Source organism: Mustela erminea, chromosome 8 (assembly GCF_009829155.1).
Source record: "Mustela erminea isolate mMusErm1 chromosome 8, mMusErm1.Pri, whole genome shotgun sequence".
In the NCBI taxonomy this organism is placed as follows: Eukaryota; Metazoa; Chordata; class Mammalia; order Carnivora; family Mustelidae; genus Mustela; species Mustela erminea.
In genome coordinates, this window is record NC_045621.1 from 97,279,160 (window position 1) to 97,298,027 (window position 18,868).

Below are 18,868 nucleotides of genomic sequence, written 5' to 3' on the forward strand. Positions count from 1 at the left end.
TTGCCCACACTCCACTGTCTAGAACTAACCATGTCATACGACCACACCAGCTGCAAAGCAGGCTGGGAAATGCAGTCCAGCTGTGCACCCAGAGAGAAGGGGGAATCCATTCCATGACGGTTAGCCAGTTCCTGCCACAGGGGCAAAGCAGATATACAGGGCTTGTCCTGCATTCCCACAGAGCCGATCACCTTGTTAGGAAAGTGGACCCTATGCATGGGAGCAATTCATCAGTCACGCCCCTCAGGTACAATCAGAATGAACCAGGGATCTATCATCTGGCTGGGTGTGGAAGTCGGTAGGGCCTAGAGATGAAGGGCGGTCTTAGGGAAAGGCTTTTAACGCAATCCTGCACAATGAGCAGAGCTTAGGTGGGTGGGCAGGAGCAGGGAGAGTGTGCCATGTGAAAATGGACAAACGCATCAGCTCAGAAGTGAGAGGGACTCATTCGGGACACAATTGAAACCAGCCTGCCAGGAAGGGAGGGGTAGACTCTTTTCATCAAAGAGCCCGTTTGAGCAAAGAGATCTCACTGACCTCTGCTTAGGAAATGTGTGAGGCCGGGAGTCTTGATTTCTAAGACCGAGTGGAATCTCAGTTACGGAGATAACATAAGAGGCGATGTGAGGTCAATTTCAAACCTGTACTGAATAATCTGGCTACCTTTCATGTCTAAATGTTAAAAAAAAAAAAAAAAATCATGGCTCAATCCAAGATTCCTCTAGCTTTTCAGGTTAAAAATTCTGATTTTGAATTATTTCAGGTAAGAGGTGTTATCCAGAGGGACACTGATAGTGAACATGAACTGTAGGTAGATATGTGCTGAGAATTTTCCCCTTAAAGAGGTAGACTTCTTTCAAGAGGTCACGGCCTTATCCTGTCAGTTTTACTCTTCCTGACAATAGCTTTACTTGAATTCCCCATGTATACATTCTACATACTTTGCATCAAGCCCTTTATTAAGCACAGATAACATCACAGGACCAGTTTGAAAAGGGATATGCTTATTCTCTTGCACACCCCGTAGGTGTGTGTCTGTTGGAATATATTTATTATACTATAACTATACCTATACATGTGTGAAAATATAAGCCTTTCATAAAAATTCTTATTTTAAGGTGGTGTAACACCACCAGCAAAAAGGAAGTGGAACATCTCTGAGCTTGAGAGCTTTCATGGTTATTTAAAGCAAGTTGTATGGAAGGATGATATTTACCTACCATTTTCTTGCCTGTGGCCTCAACACAGAAATAGATTTTGTTTTCCAAGTCATTTTGTATTTGCCTTACATATGCGGAAACTGTAACAACAGAGGATTCATATGTGCCTTAGCATTCAAGAAATTGCCTACCATCGACTCTCAGTTTTGACAAGTAATTGGTGTAAGGCTCTGTGAATTTCAGTGTACTGTCTTACCTATTCCTGTTCCTGACTATGGCAACTCCTCTCCCTACCTGTGGGGTAGGTTAAGGAGCCACTCTCAGCCCTCTGTCACCAGCAAGGAATCTGAGGCAGATTCAGTTACATTCCCAAGACCTGGTAACATTTGTGCCTTAGAGAGCTGGAGCTAATGTATCCTGGCCCCTTGAGCCAGGACCTGTCCCATCTCTCACATAATGTTACTGACTTCAACTTAGGGGAACTGAGAGTTTGGCTATACATTGCTAAAATATAACATCATCTAGGAGGATGCATTTATACATACATATATTCATGCAGAAAGCAAAGGATGACATCATATATTTGATGAGTGAAAAGCAACCATGAACCAAATTACCTCAGATGTCTAATCGAGAAGGACTCTTCCCTAAAATCACATGACATACCACTCAAATTCATCATTTCTTTTCTTGAATGTCATTTCCTATAACTTCTTGGACTGTTTGCATATTGATAAGTGTTTCCTTAGGTCTCAGAACATTATCATTCTTTTGGCACTCTCTCAAACTTTAAAACCTATGTGTGGGTGAGAAAAATATAAAGACATCTTTCCTTTAGAAACTACAATACTACTCACTGAGTATTACCCACTGTGATTGTTGTCCCCAGGAGACTCAGTTTCTAGAGGGAGCTTGGGGTAAGGATTCTAAAAATCATGTAGAAACAATATCCTGATTCTAGTTACCTATTGATGTCTTAGCTCTGCTGGAGAAATTAGAACTTTCAAAATAACAGGCAACCAGGTTAAGATTTAGGCCCATTTTGGTGAAAGTACTCTGCAAACACAGATTGAGGGAAGTCCAAGTATTGGTCTGAAGCAAATAGTGATTTAGAGCTTCACTTGGAAGAAGGAGGATGAGCCATAGCAGAAAAAAGTGCCTTTGCTCCTGCAGAGGGAGGCAACACAGTCCTACCTCAGCGCCCTCCGTCGCTCGGCCGCTGAAGGCATGTCTGTCAAGTGACCATCCAAGCAAGTACACAGGGCTCTCATGCAAGTTCAGGCTATAGGGAGTTCAATGGAGAATGTAGCTAATGTGCCTCGTGTCAGCAGAGTTTATGGTCTCTACTGACAACGTGGTGCATCTGCGAGGACAGAGGGACCCGTGGAGCCACCCCTGTACTCCAAGAGGATCCTAACATTAATTAGTGGCACAGAATCTGAGACGTTTCCTGGATCCACATCAGTATGTAGCAGGGCCTTTCCAGGAAGAGAAAGGACCAGTAAAACTTTGCAGAGGTCAGGGAGGCATGCTTAGCTACATTATTTACTTACCCAATTCAATTTTTTAGTGTCCGAAGTCGCAAAAGTTGTAACCAAGACCAACCAGGCTACAAGTACCATTTTAAATTGTCATCAGGCTAGCAGAAACATTAGACATAAATCAGGAGTTTTATTGTATTTGCAATTAAACAGATCAAATTTAATGTCCACAGAAAAGCTTTAAGTAATTAGTATGAAGATTAATATAGTGAAATGTCCCTGGTTTAGCAGGCCTCCCAAGCAAAGCCGAAATAAAGAATTGGGTATATAATCAAATAGCATGTGAATATTAATGTACAAAATCCTCCAAGTCCCCAGATCCCAGATGCAATTATTTTCTATTCACATTAATTGTTCCTAACAGATGACATTAATGACTTTGAGTTAAAATGTGTCCAAGGGAAGATTTTACAAGATCAATGCTATTTAGAAATAAGGTCACTTTTCTAATTATTTGCTCAGATTTTAACCACTGCTCAATGTAATAAGGTTAACATGGTGATTGTTTTCTAATGTGGATATCAAAAGTTAATTTTAATACCAGCCAATAAGTGTATTGGATGATTTATGTCTTTCCTGCTACTTATTTTCCACCTACAACTTACTTTTTCCTACTACTTATTTTCCAGCACAGACTGACAAACTGTGAGAGCGTAATTATTATTTATAAGCTCGAGTTTGCATGCGTGTGTGTGTGTGTATGTGTGTGTGTGTGTGTGTGTGTGTGTGTGTGTGTGTGTTGCCAACAAACTAGAATAAACTTTTTGGAGGTAGGCTATGTATTATCTAATCTAGAAACGTCAACTCCTTTAAGATTTAGCTGTCCAAGGCAGGATTTTGAAACAAACAATGAAGTCATCGCTATGCCATGTTTCTGCTTGTTTCCACCTAGAAACTTCACTCACGTATCTTAGATCTTTCATCCGGAGATTTGCTTTCAGACATGGAAAGAAGCCGAAGTCTGACGCAGTCACGGACTGATGTTGAGATGCATGTGAGTCTCCCTCCTGCCTTTTGTTTAGGTTATTTTCCTTCCATCAAATATGATGTCACAAGTGAACCATAAAGCACATCCTTGAAGCATTGTCAGGCAGATAAAAATACCTCCCTTTCTTGTGTTCTCTGAAATTCAATATCATGTCCCCCAGCTGATAGAGTAAGCAGAAAGTGTCACTCCCAGCAAAAATATCATAAATCTTTGCTTTGTCCCCAAGATACCTTTTTGGGTATTGATTACATCTCAGAGTCTCTGAGAAATGGTCAAGGAGCTTTTTATTAAAGCCCATGTCCTATATTATTCATCCTACTTTTATGATATATTATGTATGAACTTTTAAAAATTCATGGGCTGTACATTTTTTTCCTTTTGCTAGGGTTAGCTTTGTGCTTATTTGGCAAAACTTCAAGCAGCGTGGCTTTTAACTCTCATCGACATAAAGCAAGTAACTTGGAAAATACAAGAGCCAAATAAATGTGTAATGAAAAACATTAGGCCTAAAACAATGATGGATGAACATCTGTGGATAATTGGCTTTTGATTTTACTGTACAATTTTATCAGTGTAGATAGGATATTCTGTATCAAAGGTAAATATTCTCAGTTTAGATTGGAATTAAATTTCAATGGAATGCTGTCACTTTAAACATTCATGAAGACCATAATGGCGTCCAATCTATCATAGGGCCTTAAGGTCAGGAATTTTTTAAGTGTGCAGTATTTACCCAAGAAACTCTTGCCATCATTCTCTCTGTCCCTCTCCTTTTTTAAACTGAAATTGTGGATTTTGTATTGCATTTCTCAATAAGGATGTTAAAGCCTATGAGTCACCCAAGGTAGTGATCTAAAACACACAATGAGAAAAGTACATTTCAAGTAGTGCAAACAGGGGGTATTTTGCTGGTGAATTCCACGTAGTAAGGAGAATGTTACAATGGAAACCACTATCCATTTACTTGGGCAGAGAATAAGTTTAATAATAATCATTATCTGTCACAAATTAGAACTCTTCCCAGTTGGGTGCTTGGTGGTCAGTGTTCGTCCAGTTCTGCTTGTTGTGAAGGCCTTATCTGTGCTATGGCAGTGGGGCTAGAACCTGGGCCCAATATTAGAATGTTGTACTGGCTGGGGGACCTTATGTAAAATCTTAATGCCTCCGTGCCTCAATTTCCCCATCTGAAGAATGAGTATAATGATACTTCTTTTCTGTTTCTGAAAATTGTGTTGAGGATGACATGACATAACCCATAAAATGCTGGTCCCCCAATTCCCGCTAACAACACTGGGGCAATAGTAAGATCTCTGCTGTTTAGTCCTCTTCTGTTCTTCTTCACACTTGGTACGGTGCCTCAGCCACATAACACCACAGCAGAGATGGGGAATGACACCAGACAGGTATCTGCTAGCATGTCTCTACAGAAACTCGCATCAGGACTTCCAGAAACAAAGTGTACCTGCACTTTTGGCTGTTGCTCAGTCCTGTTCTGGTGTGTGAGGCATCAGACAACACTGGTACAGTAAGAAGAACAATATGGCGTCTCTGAGGGAGACTGTAAACTTAGGATTTACTTTGAGAGTCAAGACACAAGGATCTTAACAAAAGTTAATAGTAGCAACAGCTGGATGTTACTAAGCATTACTATATGCCAGGGGCTGTTCACATTCACAGTGATCTTAAGTGGTCAGTGCTTTCCTCATCTCCATTTACAAAGAAAAAAATTAAGGCAAGGAAGGGTTAAGTAACTTCCCCAAAGTCAAGGAGTTAGCAAGTGGAAGAGCCAGGATTTCAGCCTGGTACATGGCTTTAAAGTTCAAGCTCTCAGCCACAGAACAGTCAGCTCTTCGCTGGAGTAGATAATCCTGCTTGATAATATTGTGCTGATGAAGGAAACTGCAGGAAAAAGGAGCTCGCGTTGCAACCGTGATGTCTGAGATCCTGGATCCCTTATTAAATTCAAACGCTGATTATTTAAGGTAGGGAAAATATAATGCCTTAGTAGGGAGGACTGGCCCTCTTCTTCTTTTAATTTTTTTTTTAAGATTTTATTTTTTTAAATAGAGACAGAGAGTTACTGGGTATGTCCAGAAGCAGGAGGACAGACAGAGGGAGAGGAAGAAGCAGACTTCCTGCTGAGCTGGGAGTCCAACATAGGGCTCTGTCCCAGGATCCTGGATGAGCTGCGCTGAAGGCAGATGCTTAACCAGCCAAGCCACCCAGGTGACCCTGGCCCTCTTCTTTGTAAGAAATTAGCCTGTAATTGCCCCCACACACACTCTTTCACACACACACACACACACACACACACTCTCTCTCTCCCCAGTGCATGGCCCAGGGTAGGCTTTGGGTATCCCCTTCATCCTGCTCCACACAGTCCCAGTCAGGCTGTGAGGTGACAAAGCTCACTACCAAATAACGCACATAGGAGGTAGACCTCTCTCACAGCTTCCCCTGGGGGCTTTCTACTTAGAGTCCTGGACCAGCAGCATCGAAACACCTGGAAATGTCCCCCAAATATGACATATCTGATTCAACTTCAGCATGGCTGAATCCGAATCTGCGTTTAGCAAGATCTCAGATGTTATGTGTGCACAGTGAAGTACAAGACGCCTACACATCCCTGCTTACTACCTCAACCCCATCTTCCTCTACACGACAGTGATGGGCCTTCCCCACCTCCCCAAAGTATCCTCATCCCATCCGGGCAGCTCACATTCACGGTCAAGAAGAGGCAGCTGTTCTATGCAATATGTGCCCTCCTTAATACCCACCACCAGGCTCACCCAGCCCCTCTCCCCACTCCCCTTCAAAGCCCTCAGCTTGTTTCTCAGAGTAGTATTTCATGGAACACTGGTTGTGGTGCATAAACAATGAGTTTTAGAACACTGAAAAAAAATTAAATTTAATTTAAAAAAATAAATAAGCTGCAGCAGTTCCTTCCTTTGCTAGCTCTGAGGTCAAATTTCCTGTCCTCTGAATCCAACATCATCCCAGAGGTACACACGTGGACAACAACTGGACAAGGATGCTTATGTGTAGAAAGAGGCCTGGGAATTGAGTTGAGTTGTAAGAACAGATAACATGTTGAGAGGTGGAGTGGGAAGGAACAGGTGGGGGAAGAGAGGAAAATCACATAAGCTTCAATACTTTGGGGAAAGGTGGAGCACGAGCTGTAACCAGAAGCCTTGCAGAGCATGAAAAGAGAGGGTATTTTCTGGAAAAGTTTAGATCTGGATGGCCTCTCAGGACACAGACACAGTCTGTCTCTGGAGAACAGACCTCCCTGTCCGAGCAGAGGCAGTCCTAAAGGAAAGCGCCACCTCAGTTAATCAAACAACGAAAAAGGCGAGAGATTTGGGGATGGCAGAAATGGAAAGCACCCAAGCAGAAGTGAAGTGTGATGTGTCACTTCAGAAAGCGGGTTCGGGTGTGTGGGGGGGTGGGGGCTGATGCGTCAGTGTCAGGCGTTCCCACACAACGGCACCACGGCTTGTAGGCATCTGTCACCAGACAAATACAAACTCCCCTTAACTAAGCCACATGCACCAATAAACGAGGTCATCAATCAACAGATATTGCTGAATGCTCAATTTTAAGACAAATTTCTTTTTTCAGTGATATTCAGAGCCAGATTTTTAGCTGTTGGGGAAGAGAGTAGTAAAATTCCTTCGCATTCTTAGATCACTTAAAGGGATTGTTTTGCAGCAAAAATGAAGTATTGGTAGCGGGCAGATGCCTGATATGAAAATCTAACTTTATGAAGCATTATAGATACTGATTAGAGGGGAAATTAAACATAGCCTCTGTACTTACATGGGAGGTTAGCATGTCCCCTGAGTACTCCCAGGATAGCACACTTTGTTTTCCTCGAACAGGGGTTTGGTCACCGTCAGCTGGAATTGCATTTGGAGAATAGTGATAAGTACTCAGGTACTAAACGCACCAGTAAAATGTCAATAAATTGCATAAGTAAGAAGCTTTGCCATTCTGCAAATGACACGAAGACAGATGGTTCCCCATCAAAGAGTTTCTGAGACAAGCTTTATATAGATAGGAGACTGGAGTGAGGCTGTAAGGAGAGACTTTGTTCTTGTGATCAGGATGCTAAATTAATTTAGCTTGGCCAACTCTTGGAGCTTCATCTGTTACATTAGGAGCTGAGAAGGTGGCTGTCAAGATGTGCTGGGATGTTTACAACTCTGTCGCCTGTGCCTCTACCCCCTAGAGTTCTAACCTCCTGGATCTTTTGTGCGGAATCCAAATCTACTCAATGTGACCGTTTTTATCATTTGGACAGCCAGCTGATATGAAAAGTTCTATAGCCTTTACAATAGAACCTCATGATTCCTCACTGATGCTCCACTGCACATGGCTTCTGGGCATTTGAGTCCTGATTTGGAATGATGCTGTCAGAGCCATAGGGGACCCTGGGAGTAATCTGGTAGAGCTGTTACCCCCTCTCCCCCCCACCGCAAAGGAAGACCCTGACGTCCGTGGAAGTTAAATGCATTCTTTGCTCAATATGTCATACCAGTAGCAGTGTGATGTCCAGGTCATTAGATTCCCAGTCTAGTGCTCATGCTCTTGAACCCTACAGCCAAAGATGTTACTCTTGTCTTTATGCTTCTGGACCATTAGTCTTGTCTTGATATTGATCTGATTTTTTTGACCAATATGCCTGGTTAAAGTGGGAAGTTTCCACTGTGGTAATTCTGCCTAATGGTGAGGGCAGCTCACCTACTTAGACCTGGTACTGTGCTATACGCTTCCGACCTGGAGCCCCACTTGGTCTTTGCAGTAACCCCATAAGGTAGTCAGTATTATCATTATTCACGTTTTTAAAAAAGTGTAGCTCTAAGGGATTAAATAATTCCTCCTAGTGTGTTAGTAAGAGGCAGAGCCAAGATTGGAACCCCTAATCTGTCTGACCCAAAAGCTTTGCTTCTCACCACTGGGCTACCTTCGCTCTAATATTAACTTGGTATCTGCTGTCCCCTAAGCAAAGCCCTCACTCAGAGCTCTCCTGCTTTTTTAGGAATGTCAGCTGAGTGCAAAATCAGGAGTCCCTGCTTTGAAATGCCCTGGTTTGGGGGTTGTCATCCCTGGTCGTCTCTGTCCTCGAAACAGCTGCAGCAGCAGTGAGCTGTCTCTTTCGAGCACGTGCAGCGAGTACTCCAGTGGCTCCTCCTACACGTGGCATGACGGGAAGAACCTCAGGAAAAGGGTAAGGCCTCCTTTCAAGGCACTGGAGCATCAGAGCGAGCCAGAAAAGAATCCCCTTCCGGTCACAAGGTGGAAGGTGGGTGGAGGGCTCAAAAAAGAATGCCCATTTGCCGAGAGCCTGTTCATTCACTCCCCACAAAACTAGACACGGGGATCTCATTTCCTCCTTTATATGGGAGAGGAAGCCGGTTCAAAAAGGTTAAATCGCTTGCCACAAGTCACACAGCAAGTGAGGAGTGGAGGGATGATTTGACCCAAATGACTTGGATGGCATGGGAGGGAGTTTGAGGGAGGAAGAATTTTCCTTCTGTGCTTTGCTGGAGCCCACCAAACTCCTAGATTTATGTCAAGTTGGAACCTAGAGCCCCAGCCTAATGGAACTGACTACACTTCAGACCAACTCAGACATTTCCAATTAGTTTTATGGACACCCTCTATCACTGTGACGCTCCGAGAGACTTGTTAATGTCCACCGCAAATGAGACCGAGCGAGGCCACTTGCCAAGCCAACCCAGATGGAGCATCCCTTGAGAACTCAAAGAGAATCCCCCCACCAGACAACAGGGAGGGTGGTGCATCAACTCAGAATAAATGACCAAAACTTTTTCAAAGTATCATTAGCTTTGTCGGAATTTACTACTCAAGCATAGCATGTATTATATTGACCTCCTCTACTCAATTTTATAGCCTCATAAAACACTAATTGACTATAAATTGGAGGGTGATATGGCAGAGAGAGAAAGTACCGTGGCAGGTGACAGGGACCATGGCTTCCGGGTTATTAACTAAGTCCTGCCGCTCCACGGCTCCCATCTGTAAAGGGGACCCGCACAACCATAGGTTCCTTCAGGCTCTGAACAAACATCTTTGGACACTGGGGAAAGCCAAGTGTTTGGAATAGCTATCTTTGCAGCTTCCTGATGTTGAAGAAAAGCAGAGTACACAAGCATGGCAACCCTGAATCAGAAGGTTCGGAGGTCATTTTTCTATCATTCATGTAAACTCCATTTACAATTTGGAAGCATAGAAACCAGGAGGACTCTGTAACCGGCAGAAAATAGTAGTGAGGGAGTAGCTTTGTTATACTCTGAACCAGAACTTGGAAAAAAATTTTGAACTTGAATTCCAAACTTTATTCCTTTGGACACAGCCTTCTGATACAAAGTATGTATATTATTAGAGTTGTTCCTTCTGAGCAGATGTTCGAAGTTCTGAATAATGATTGCTGGGTCCTGGCTCTTGACACACTGGGAAGCCCAGTCAGGGATGTTCCCAGTCTTTGTGATTGTAACTGGCTTCTCCTCTCTTGGCACCCCCTGACCCCTGCTCCTTCTCAGAGCCTTTATCTTGTGTTTCTTTGCCTTGCTTTGACTTTCTTTTCTTTTTTTTTTTTTTTTCTGAAATTCTCCTAATTTGAATAATCCTTGATCTTAAAAGGAAACCTCTTCCCTGAAAACGAGAAATTAAGTTTTTATGCACTTCATGCACACTCAGGTGACCGTGATCTCGAGATGTCATAGGGAGAAGTCCTAGTTCTCAAGGACCCAGCAAACTGGATCCACTCCCATAGAGGCATTTACATTTATATTATTTCAGGAACATCTACAGTGCTCACTATGTGCCACATACTTATTTAGTATTCACTAACGTAATAAACTCATAGAATATGAACTTGAAGGGGACTACAATATTAACTTACAGAATAATAAATATATGGCCAGTGGTTCTTCTATAATTCACAAGTATTTTTTTTAATTTTTTATTTTTTATAAACATATATTTTTATCCCCAGGGGTACAGGTCTGTGAATTGCCAGGTTTACACACTTCACAGCACTCACCAAAGCACATACCCTCCCCAATGTCCATAACCCCACCCCCCTTCTCCCAACCCCCTCCCCCCAGCAACCCTCAGTTTGTTTTGTGAGATTAAGAGTCACTTATGGCTTGTCTCCCTCCCAATCCCATCTTGTTTCATTGATTCTTCTCCTACCCACTTAAGCCCCCATGTTGCATCACCACTTCCTCATATCAGGGAGATCATATGAGAGTTGTCTTTCTCTGCTTGACTTATTTCGCTAAGCATGATACGCGCTAGTTCCATCCATGTTGTCGCAAATGGCAAGATTTCATTTCTTTTGATGGCTGCATAGTATTCCATTGTATAGTATTCCATTTATCCACTCATCTGTTGATGGACATCTAGGTTCTTTCCATAGTTTGGCTATTGTAGACATTGCTGCTAAAAACATTCGGGTGCACGTGCCCCTTTGGATCACTACGTTTGTATCTTTAGGGTAAATACCCAGTAGTGCAATTGCTGGGTCATAGGGCAGTTCTATTTTCAACATTTTGAGGAACCTCCATGCTGTTTTCCAGAGTGATTGCACCAGCTTGCATTCCCACCAACAGTGTAGGAGGGTTCCCCTTTCTCCGCATCCTCGCCAGCATCTGTCATTTCCTGACTTGTTTATTTTAGCCATTCTGACTGGTGTGAGGTGATATCTCATTGTGGTTTTGATTTGTATTTCCCTGATGCCGACTGATATGGAGCACTTTTTCATGTGTCTGTTGGCCATCTGGATGTCTTCTTTGCAGAAATGTCTGTTCATGTCCTCTGCCCATTTCTTGATTGGATTATTTGTTCTTTGGGTGTTGAGTTTGCTAAGTTCTTTATAGATTCTGGACGCTAGTCCTTTATCTGATATGTCGTTTGCAAATATCTTCTCCCATTCTGTCAGTTGTCTTTTGATTTTGTTAACTGTTTCCTTTGCTGTGCAAAAGCTTTTGATCTTGATGAAATCCCAATAGTTCATTTTTGCCCTTGCTTCCCTTGCCTTTGGCGTTGTTCCTAGGAAGATGTTGCTGCGGCTGAGGTCGAAGAGGTTGCTGCCTGTGTTCTCCTCAAGGATTTTGATGGATTCCTTTTGCACATTGAGGTCCTTTATCCATTTTGAGTCTATTTTTGTGTGTGGTGTAAGGAAATTGTCCAATTTCATTTTTCTGCATGTGGCTGTCCAATTTTCCCAGCACCATTTATTGAAGAGGCTGTCTTTTTTCCATTGGACATTCTTTCCTGCTTTGTCGAAGATTAGTTGACTGTAGAGTTGAGGGTCTATTTCTGGGCTCTCTATTCTGTTCCATTGATCTATGTGTCTGTTTTTGTGCCAGTACCATGCTGTCTTGATGATGACAGCTTTGTAATAGAGCTTGAAGTCTGGAATTGTGATGCCACCAACGTTGGCTTTCTTTTTCAATATCCCTTTGCCTATTCGAGGTCTTTTCTGGTTCCATATAAATTTTAGAATTATTTGTTCCATTTCTTTGAAAAAGATGGATGGTACTTTGATAGGAATTGCATTAAATGTGTAGATTGCTTTAGGTAGCATAGACATTTTCACAATATTTATTCTTCCAATCCAGGAGCATGGAACATTTTTCCATTTCTTTGTGTCTTCCTCAATTTCGTTCATGAGTACTTTATAGTTTTCTGAGTATAGATTCTGTGCCTCTTTGGTTAGGTTTATTCCTAGGTATCTTATGGTTTTGGGTGCAATTGTAAATGGGATTGACTCCTTAATCTCTCTTTCTTCTGTCTTGCTGTTGGTGTAGAGAAATGCAACTGATTTCTGTGCATTGATTTTATATCCTGACACTTTACTGAATTCCTATATAAGTTCTAGCAGTTTTGGAGTGGAGTCTTTTGGGTTTTCCACATATACTATCATATCATCTGCGAAGAGTGATAATTTGACTTCTTCTTTGCCGATTTGGATGCCTTTAATTTCCTTTTCTTGTCTGATTGCTGAGGCGAGGACCTCTAGTACTATGTTGAATAGCAGTGGTGATAATGGACATCCCTGCCGTGTTCCTGACCTTAGCGGAAAAGCTTTCAGTTTTTCTCCATTGAGAATGATATTTGCAGTGGGTTTTTCATAGATGGCTTTGATGATATTGAGGTATGTGCCCTCTATCCCTACACTTTGAAGAGTTTTGATCAGGAAGGGATGCTGTACTTTGTTAAATGCTTTTTCAGCATCTTTTGAGAGTATCATATGGTTCTTGTTCTTTCTTTTATTGATGTGTTGTATCACATTGACTGATTTGCGGATGTTGAACCAACCTTGCAGCCCTGGAATAAATCCCACTTGGTCGTGGTGAATAATCCTTTTAATGTACTGTTGAATCCTATTGGCTAGTATTTTGGTGAGAATTTTTGCATCTGTGTTCATCAAGGATATTGGTCTATAGCTCTCTTTTTTGATGGGATCCGTGTCTGGTTTGGAGATCAAGGTGATGCCGGCCTCATAAAATGAGTTTGGAAGTTTTCCTTCCATTTCTATTTTTTGGAACAGTTTCAGGAGAATAGGAATTAGTTCTTCTTTAAATGTTTGGTAGAATTCCCCCGGGAAGCTTTTGTTTGTTTGGAGATTTTTAATGACTGTTTCAATCTCCTTACTGGTTATGGGTCTGTTCAGGCTTTCTCTTTCTTCCTGGTTCAGTTGTGGTAGTTTATATGTTTCTAGGAATGCATCCATTTCTTCCAGATTGTCAAATTTGTTGGTGTAGAGTTGCTCATAGTATGTTCTTATAATAGTTTGTATTTCTTTGGTGTTAGTTGTGATTTCTCCTCTTTCATTCATGATTTTATTTATTTGGGTCCTTTCTCTTTTCTTTTTGATCAGTCTGGCCGGGGTTTATCAATTTTATTAATTCTTTCAAAGAACCAGCTCCTAGTTTCGTTGATTTGCTCTATTGTTTTTTTGGTTTCTATTTCATTGATTTCTGCTCTGATCTGTATGATTTCTCTTCTCCTGCTGGGCTTAGGGTTTCTTTCTTGTTTTTTCTCCAGCTTCTTTAGGTATAGGGTTAGGTTGTGTACCTGAGACCTTTCTTGTTTCTTGAGAAAGGCTTGTACCGCTATATATTCTCCTCTCAGGACTGCCTTTGTTGTGTCCCACAGATTTTGAACCGTTGTATTTTCATTATCATTTGTTTCCATGATTTTTTTCAATTCTTCTTTAATTTCCCGGTTGACCCATTCATTCTTTAGAAGGATGCTGTTTAGTCTCCATGTATTTGGGTTCTTTCCAAACTTCCTCTTGTGGTTGAGTTCTAGCTTCAGAGCACTGTGGTCTGAAAATATGCAGGGAATGATCCCAATCTCTTGATACCGGTTGAGTCCTGATTTAGGACCGAGGATGTGATCTATTCTGGAGAATGTTCCATGTGCACTAGAGATGAATGTGTATTCTGTTGCTTTGGGATGAAATGTTCTGAATATATCTGTGATGTCCATCTGGTCCAGTGTGTCGTTTAAGGCCTTTATTTCCTTGCTGATCTTTTGCTTGGATGATCTATCCATTTCAGTGAGGGGAGTGTTAAAGTCCCCTACTATTATTATATTATTGTTGATGTGTTTCTTTAATTTTGTTATTAATTGATTTATATAGTTGGCTGCTCCCACGTTGGGGGCATAGATATTTAAAATTGTTAGATCTTCTTGTTGGACAGACCCTTTGAGTATGATATAGTGTCCTTCCTCATCTCTTATTATAGTCTTTGGCTTAAAATCTAATTGATCTGATATAAGGATTGCCACTCTTGCTTTCTTCTGATGTCCATTAGCATGGTAAATTCTTTTCCACCCCCTCACTTTAAATCTGGAGGTGTCTTCGGGCTTAAAATGAGTTTCTTAGAGTCACCATATAGATGGGTTTTGTTTTTTTATCCATTCTGATGCCCTGTGTTTTTTAATTGGGGCATTTAGCCCATTAACATTCAGGGTAACTATTGAGAGATATGAATTTAGTGCCATTGTATTGCCTGTAAGGTGACTGTTACTGTATATTGTCTCTGTTCCTTACTGATCTACCACTTGTAGGCTCTCTCTTTGCTTAGAGGACCCCTTTCAATATTTCCTGTAGTGCTGGTTTGGTGTTTGCAAATTCTTTCAGTTTTTGTTTGTCCTGGAAGCTTTTAATCTCTCCTTCTATTTTCAATGATAGCCTGGCTGGATATAGTATTCTTGGCTGCATGTTTTTCTCGTTTAGTGCTCTGAAAATATCATGCCAGCTCTTTCTGGCCTGCCAGGTCTCTGTGGATAAGTCAGCTGCCAATCTAATATTTTTACCATTGTATATTACAGACTTCTTTTTCCGGGCTGCTTTCAGGATTTTCTCTTTGTCACTAAGACTTGTAAATTTTACTATTAGGTGACGGGGCGTGGGCCTATTCTTACTGATTTTGAGGGGCGTTCTCTGAACTTCCTGAATTTTGATGCTCGTTCCCTTTGCCATATTGGGGAAATTCTCCCCAATAATTCTCTCCAGTATACCTTCTGCTCCCCTCTCTCTTTCTTCTTCTTCTGGAATCCCAATTATTCTAATGTTGTTTTGTCTTATGGTGTCACTTATCTCTCGAATTCTCCCCTCGTGGTCCAGTAGCTGTTTGTCCCCCTTTTGCTCAGCTTTCTTTATTCTCTGTCATTTGGTCTTCTATATCAGTAATTCTTTCTTCTGCCTCATTTATCCTAGCAGTGAGAGCCTCCATTTTTGATTGCACCTCATTAATAGCTTTTTTGATTTCAACTTGGTTAGATTTTAGTTCTTTTATTACTCCAGAAAGGGCTTTTATATCTCCCGAGAGGGTTTCTCTAATATCTTCCATGCCTTTTTCGAGCCCGGCTAGAACCTTGAGAATTGTCATTCTGAACTCTAGATCTGACATATTACCAATGTCTTTATTGATTAGGTCCCTAGCCTTCGGTACTGCCTCTTGTTCTTTTTTTTGTGGTGAATTTTTCCGTCTTGTCATTTTGTCCAGATAAGAGTATATGAAGGAGCAAGTAAAATACTAAAAGGGTGGCAACAACCCCAGGAAAATATGCTTTAACCAAATCAGAAGAGATCCCAATTCGTGAGGGGGGAGAAAGGGGATAAAAAGAGTTTCAAAAAGAAAGAAAGAAAAAAAGAAATAAAAAAGAAAAGAAAAGAATTTAAAAAAAGAAAACGAATAAAGAAAAATATAAAAAAGAAAAAATATATATATTAGATAAACTAGTTAAAAAACGTTAGAAAAGAAAAGGGTAAAAGTTAAAAAAAATTAGCAGAAGAAGAGAAAAAAAATGAAAAAGAAAAAAATTAAATTAACTGCAAGACTAAAAAAATCACAAGAAGAAAGCCATGAGTTCCGTGCTTTGCTTTCTCCTCCTCTGGAATTCTGTTGCTTTCCTTGGCATTGAAACCGCACTCCTTGGTAGGTGAACTTGGTCTTGGCTGGATTTCTTGTTGATCTTCTGGGGGAGGGGCCTGGTTTAGTGATTCTCAAGTGTCTTTGCCCCAGGTGGAATTGCACCGCCCTTACCAGGGGGCCGGGCTGAGTAATCCGCTCAGGTTTGCTTTCAGAAGCTTTTGTTCCCTGAGGGCTTTCTGTAGAGTTCTGGAGGACGGGAATACAAATGGCGGCCTCCTGGTCTCCGGCCTGGAGGAGCCGAGAGCCCGGGGCCCCACTCCTCAGTTTGTCCTCAGAGAATAGCGCCCAGTTACTCCTGTCTGCCTGACCTCCGGCCGCGCTCTGAGCTCACCGAGCCTGCAGCTGGTTCAAGGTAAGCCCGAGCTGTGAGCTCACTGTCGGCTCTGTCTCTGTAGCCGGCTTTCCCGTTCCAATACCCGCAAGCTCTGCGACACTCAGACACCCCGATCCTTCTGTGACCCTGTGGGACCTGAGGCCACGGTGACCCCGCATGGGCTTCGCCCCGGGTTAGCCTCTGGAGCCATGTCCCTCAGCGGAACAGACTTGTAAAAGTCCTGATTTTGTGCTCCGCTGCTTGCCAGGAGCCGGCCCCTCCCCCCGGGGTCTATCTTCCCGTTGCTTTGGATTCACTTCTCCGCCAGTCCTACCTTTCAGAAAGTGGTTGTTTTTCTGTTTCCAGAATTGCTGTTCTTCTTCTCTTCGATCTGCCGATGGATTTACAGGTGTTTGCAATCTTTAGATAAGCTATCTAGCTGATCTCCTGCTAGCTGAAGTAGTCTCAGCCTGCTACTTCTCCGCCATCTTGACTCCTCCAGTATTTTTTTTTTTAATATTGTTCTGTATGGAATCAGAAAGGAAGCCTGCAGGAGATAAATTAGGCTGCCCTACTTGGAGGAATCTGGGTCTAAGTCACAAGTACTTACCTGACCCACACAGCCTTGAAAGTATTTCACAAGTATTAGCTCATTCAGTACTCTTAAGAACCTAGTTAAATAGATTCCCCTATTCCCCTATTATACAGATGAGAAAATGGAGGTGCTAAGAACTAAGTAGCCAGCCAAAGATCTCATAGCTGGTAAGTAGCAGAGCTGGTTAGTTGGTTCAAGAATCACCCTCGCCATTCTGCTCTAGTGGCTTTGTTAAATCAGCCATGTTTGGGATGGATTTGTTATCTTAAGACAAAGAATGTCCTTTAAAACAAAAAATAAACAAAAAAACTATGTAGAACTGTTGTTGACCAGTCCAGAGATAAGAAAGGACTTTGGGCATCAAACCCAGGCCATTGCTTTTCCAGGAGCACCCTTCAGCTAATTTTACCACTCCCCGGAATAGCGATTTTCCAAGCAAAGCCTGAAGCTGCCTATGGAAATGCCGGCTCCTGCCGCCATCTCTCCTACAGGGGATGCATGCTTTTTTTTTTTTTTTTTCAATTTTCCAGAGTGTTCCAAACTTTTCTCAGGTTATTAAATACCATAACATCCTGTGGAAAACTGATTGAGGAATCTCACAGGATGGAGAGCCCTGGGAGGTTTGTAGCCACTGGCCCTAGGATGAATCAGACCACAGTGGGGACAGGCTGTGAAGAGGCAGCAGGAGGCAGACTGAGCACATCTTCCACGGGTTGAACAAATCTGCCTTTTTCAAGCTCTTGCAGGGTACTTTTGCTGGCTCCTCTTCTTATTGTGAATGTGCCTCTCAGGATCATGAAAATTCTTAGAAATCCTAACAGTGGCAGCCTGCCCACATTGGTCCTTAATACCCAGACTCACTAACAGGATTTCTCCTGATGTCCAAAGAAGTTTTTAATGGTATAAAGGAAAAGGAGAGGAAAGGAGAAGCATCACCAAACAACATTTATCCACAGAAACTTCTGACCCTGGAGAATTTTCTGAAGAAAATATATCATTTGACTTAAAAACAATAAACATAAATAAAAAAACAAATTAACAACATATGTTATTGCTGACAGCAAGCATCATTTTAATGGAAATGTCTTAGATGCAAACAGATGTTCACCACTTACCAAAAAACCAAGGCTCCAATGTAAGTTTCTGAAACTTTTCAACCTCTGCATAGGAGCACATGATCTGTGCTCAGTTATGGGACGGTGCAGCTGGTGTAGAGATGCCAAAGGGAGTTGTCCTCTTAGCCAGGATGGGCACAGAGCACACATCTGAAACCCACCAGATTCACTCACCCAAGTTCTTCACCATTATCATATAGCTTTAAAAAAAAAAAAGAAGAAGAAGAAGAAGATGACGACAATGACTGAGGTTAGTGCCCAAATCCCACTGATTTCCCGGAGTCTTAGTCTGTGATTAACCTCTGCGGGTTCCATTTAGGAGAGGGGTGTGAGGATAACCTACGATCTCTATTATGAAATTGACTTATATAGAGGAAAGAGTGGAGGTTGAGTTTGGCTCCAGGAACCTGGCAATGCCTATAGTCATGCAGGCTCCAGAGCCAACCTGCTGCCTGGGTGCAAAATGCCACACCACCACTTTGTAGCTGAGTCATAGGAAGAACCTGGGAAACCAGGGCAGAAAGCATTGTTCCATCTCTTCCTTAACTGTGTGATCTCCAACAGACTAACCATGCTGCCTCTCAGTTTCCTCCCTAGTAAAACAGGGTTGATAATGTCTTCCTCACGGTGTTGTTCTGAATATTAAATCAAAGCCCTATTCCAGTGGTTGCTAC

At 42.0% G+C, this 18,868-nt stretch overlaps 1 protein-coding gene across 12 annotated transcripts in view; it reads left to right on the forward strand.

Moving 5' to 3' along the window:
• NCKAP5 (NCK associated protein 5) overlaps positions 1–18,868 on the forward strand; it is a 970,240-nt gene that overhangs the window by 842,407 nt on the left and 108,965 nt on the right. For all 12 annotated transcript variants that reach the window (XM_032354091.1, XM_032354099.1, XM_032354093.1 and 9 more), the window contains 2 exons: positions 3,594–3,695; positions 8,731–8,919. In XM_032354091.1, the coding sequence (XP_032209982.1) occupies positions 3,594–3,695; positions 8,731–8,919 (291 nt within the window). The remainder of the gene's footprint in view (positions 1–3,593; positions 3,696–8,730; positions 8,920–18,868) is intronic.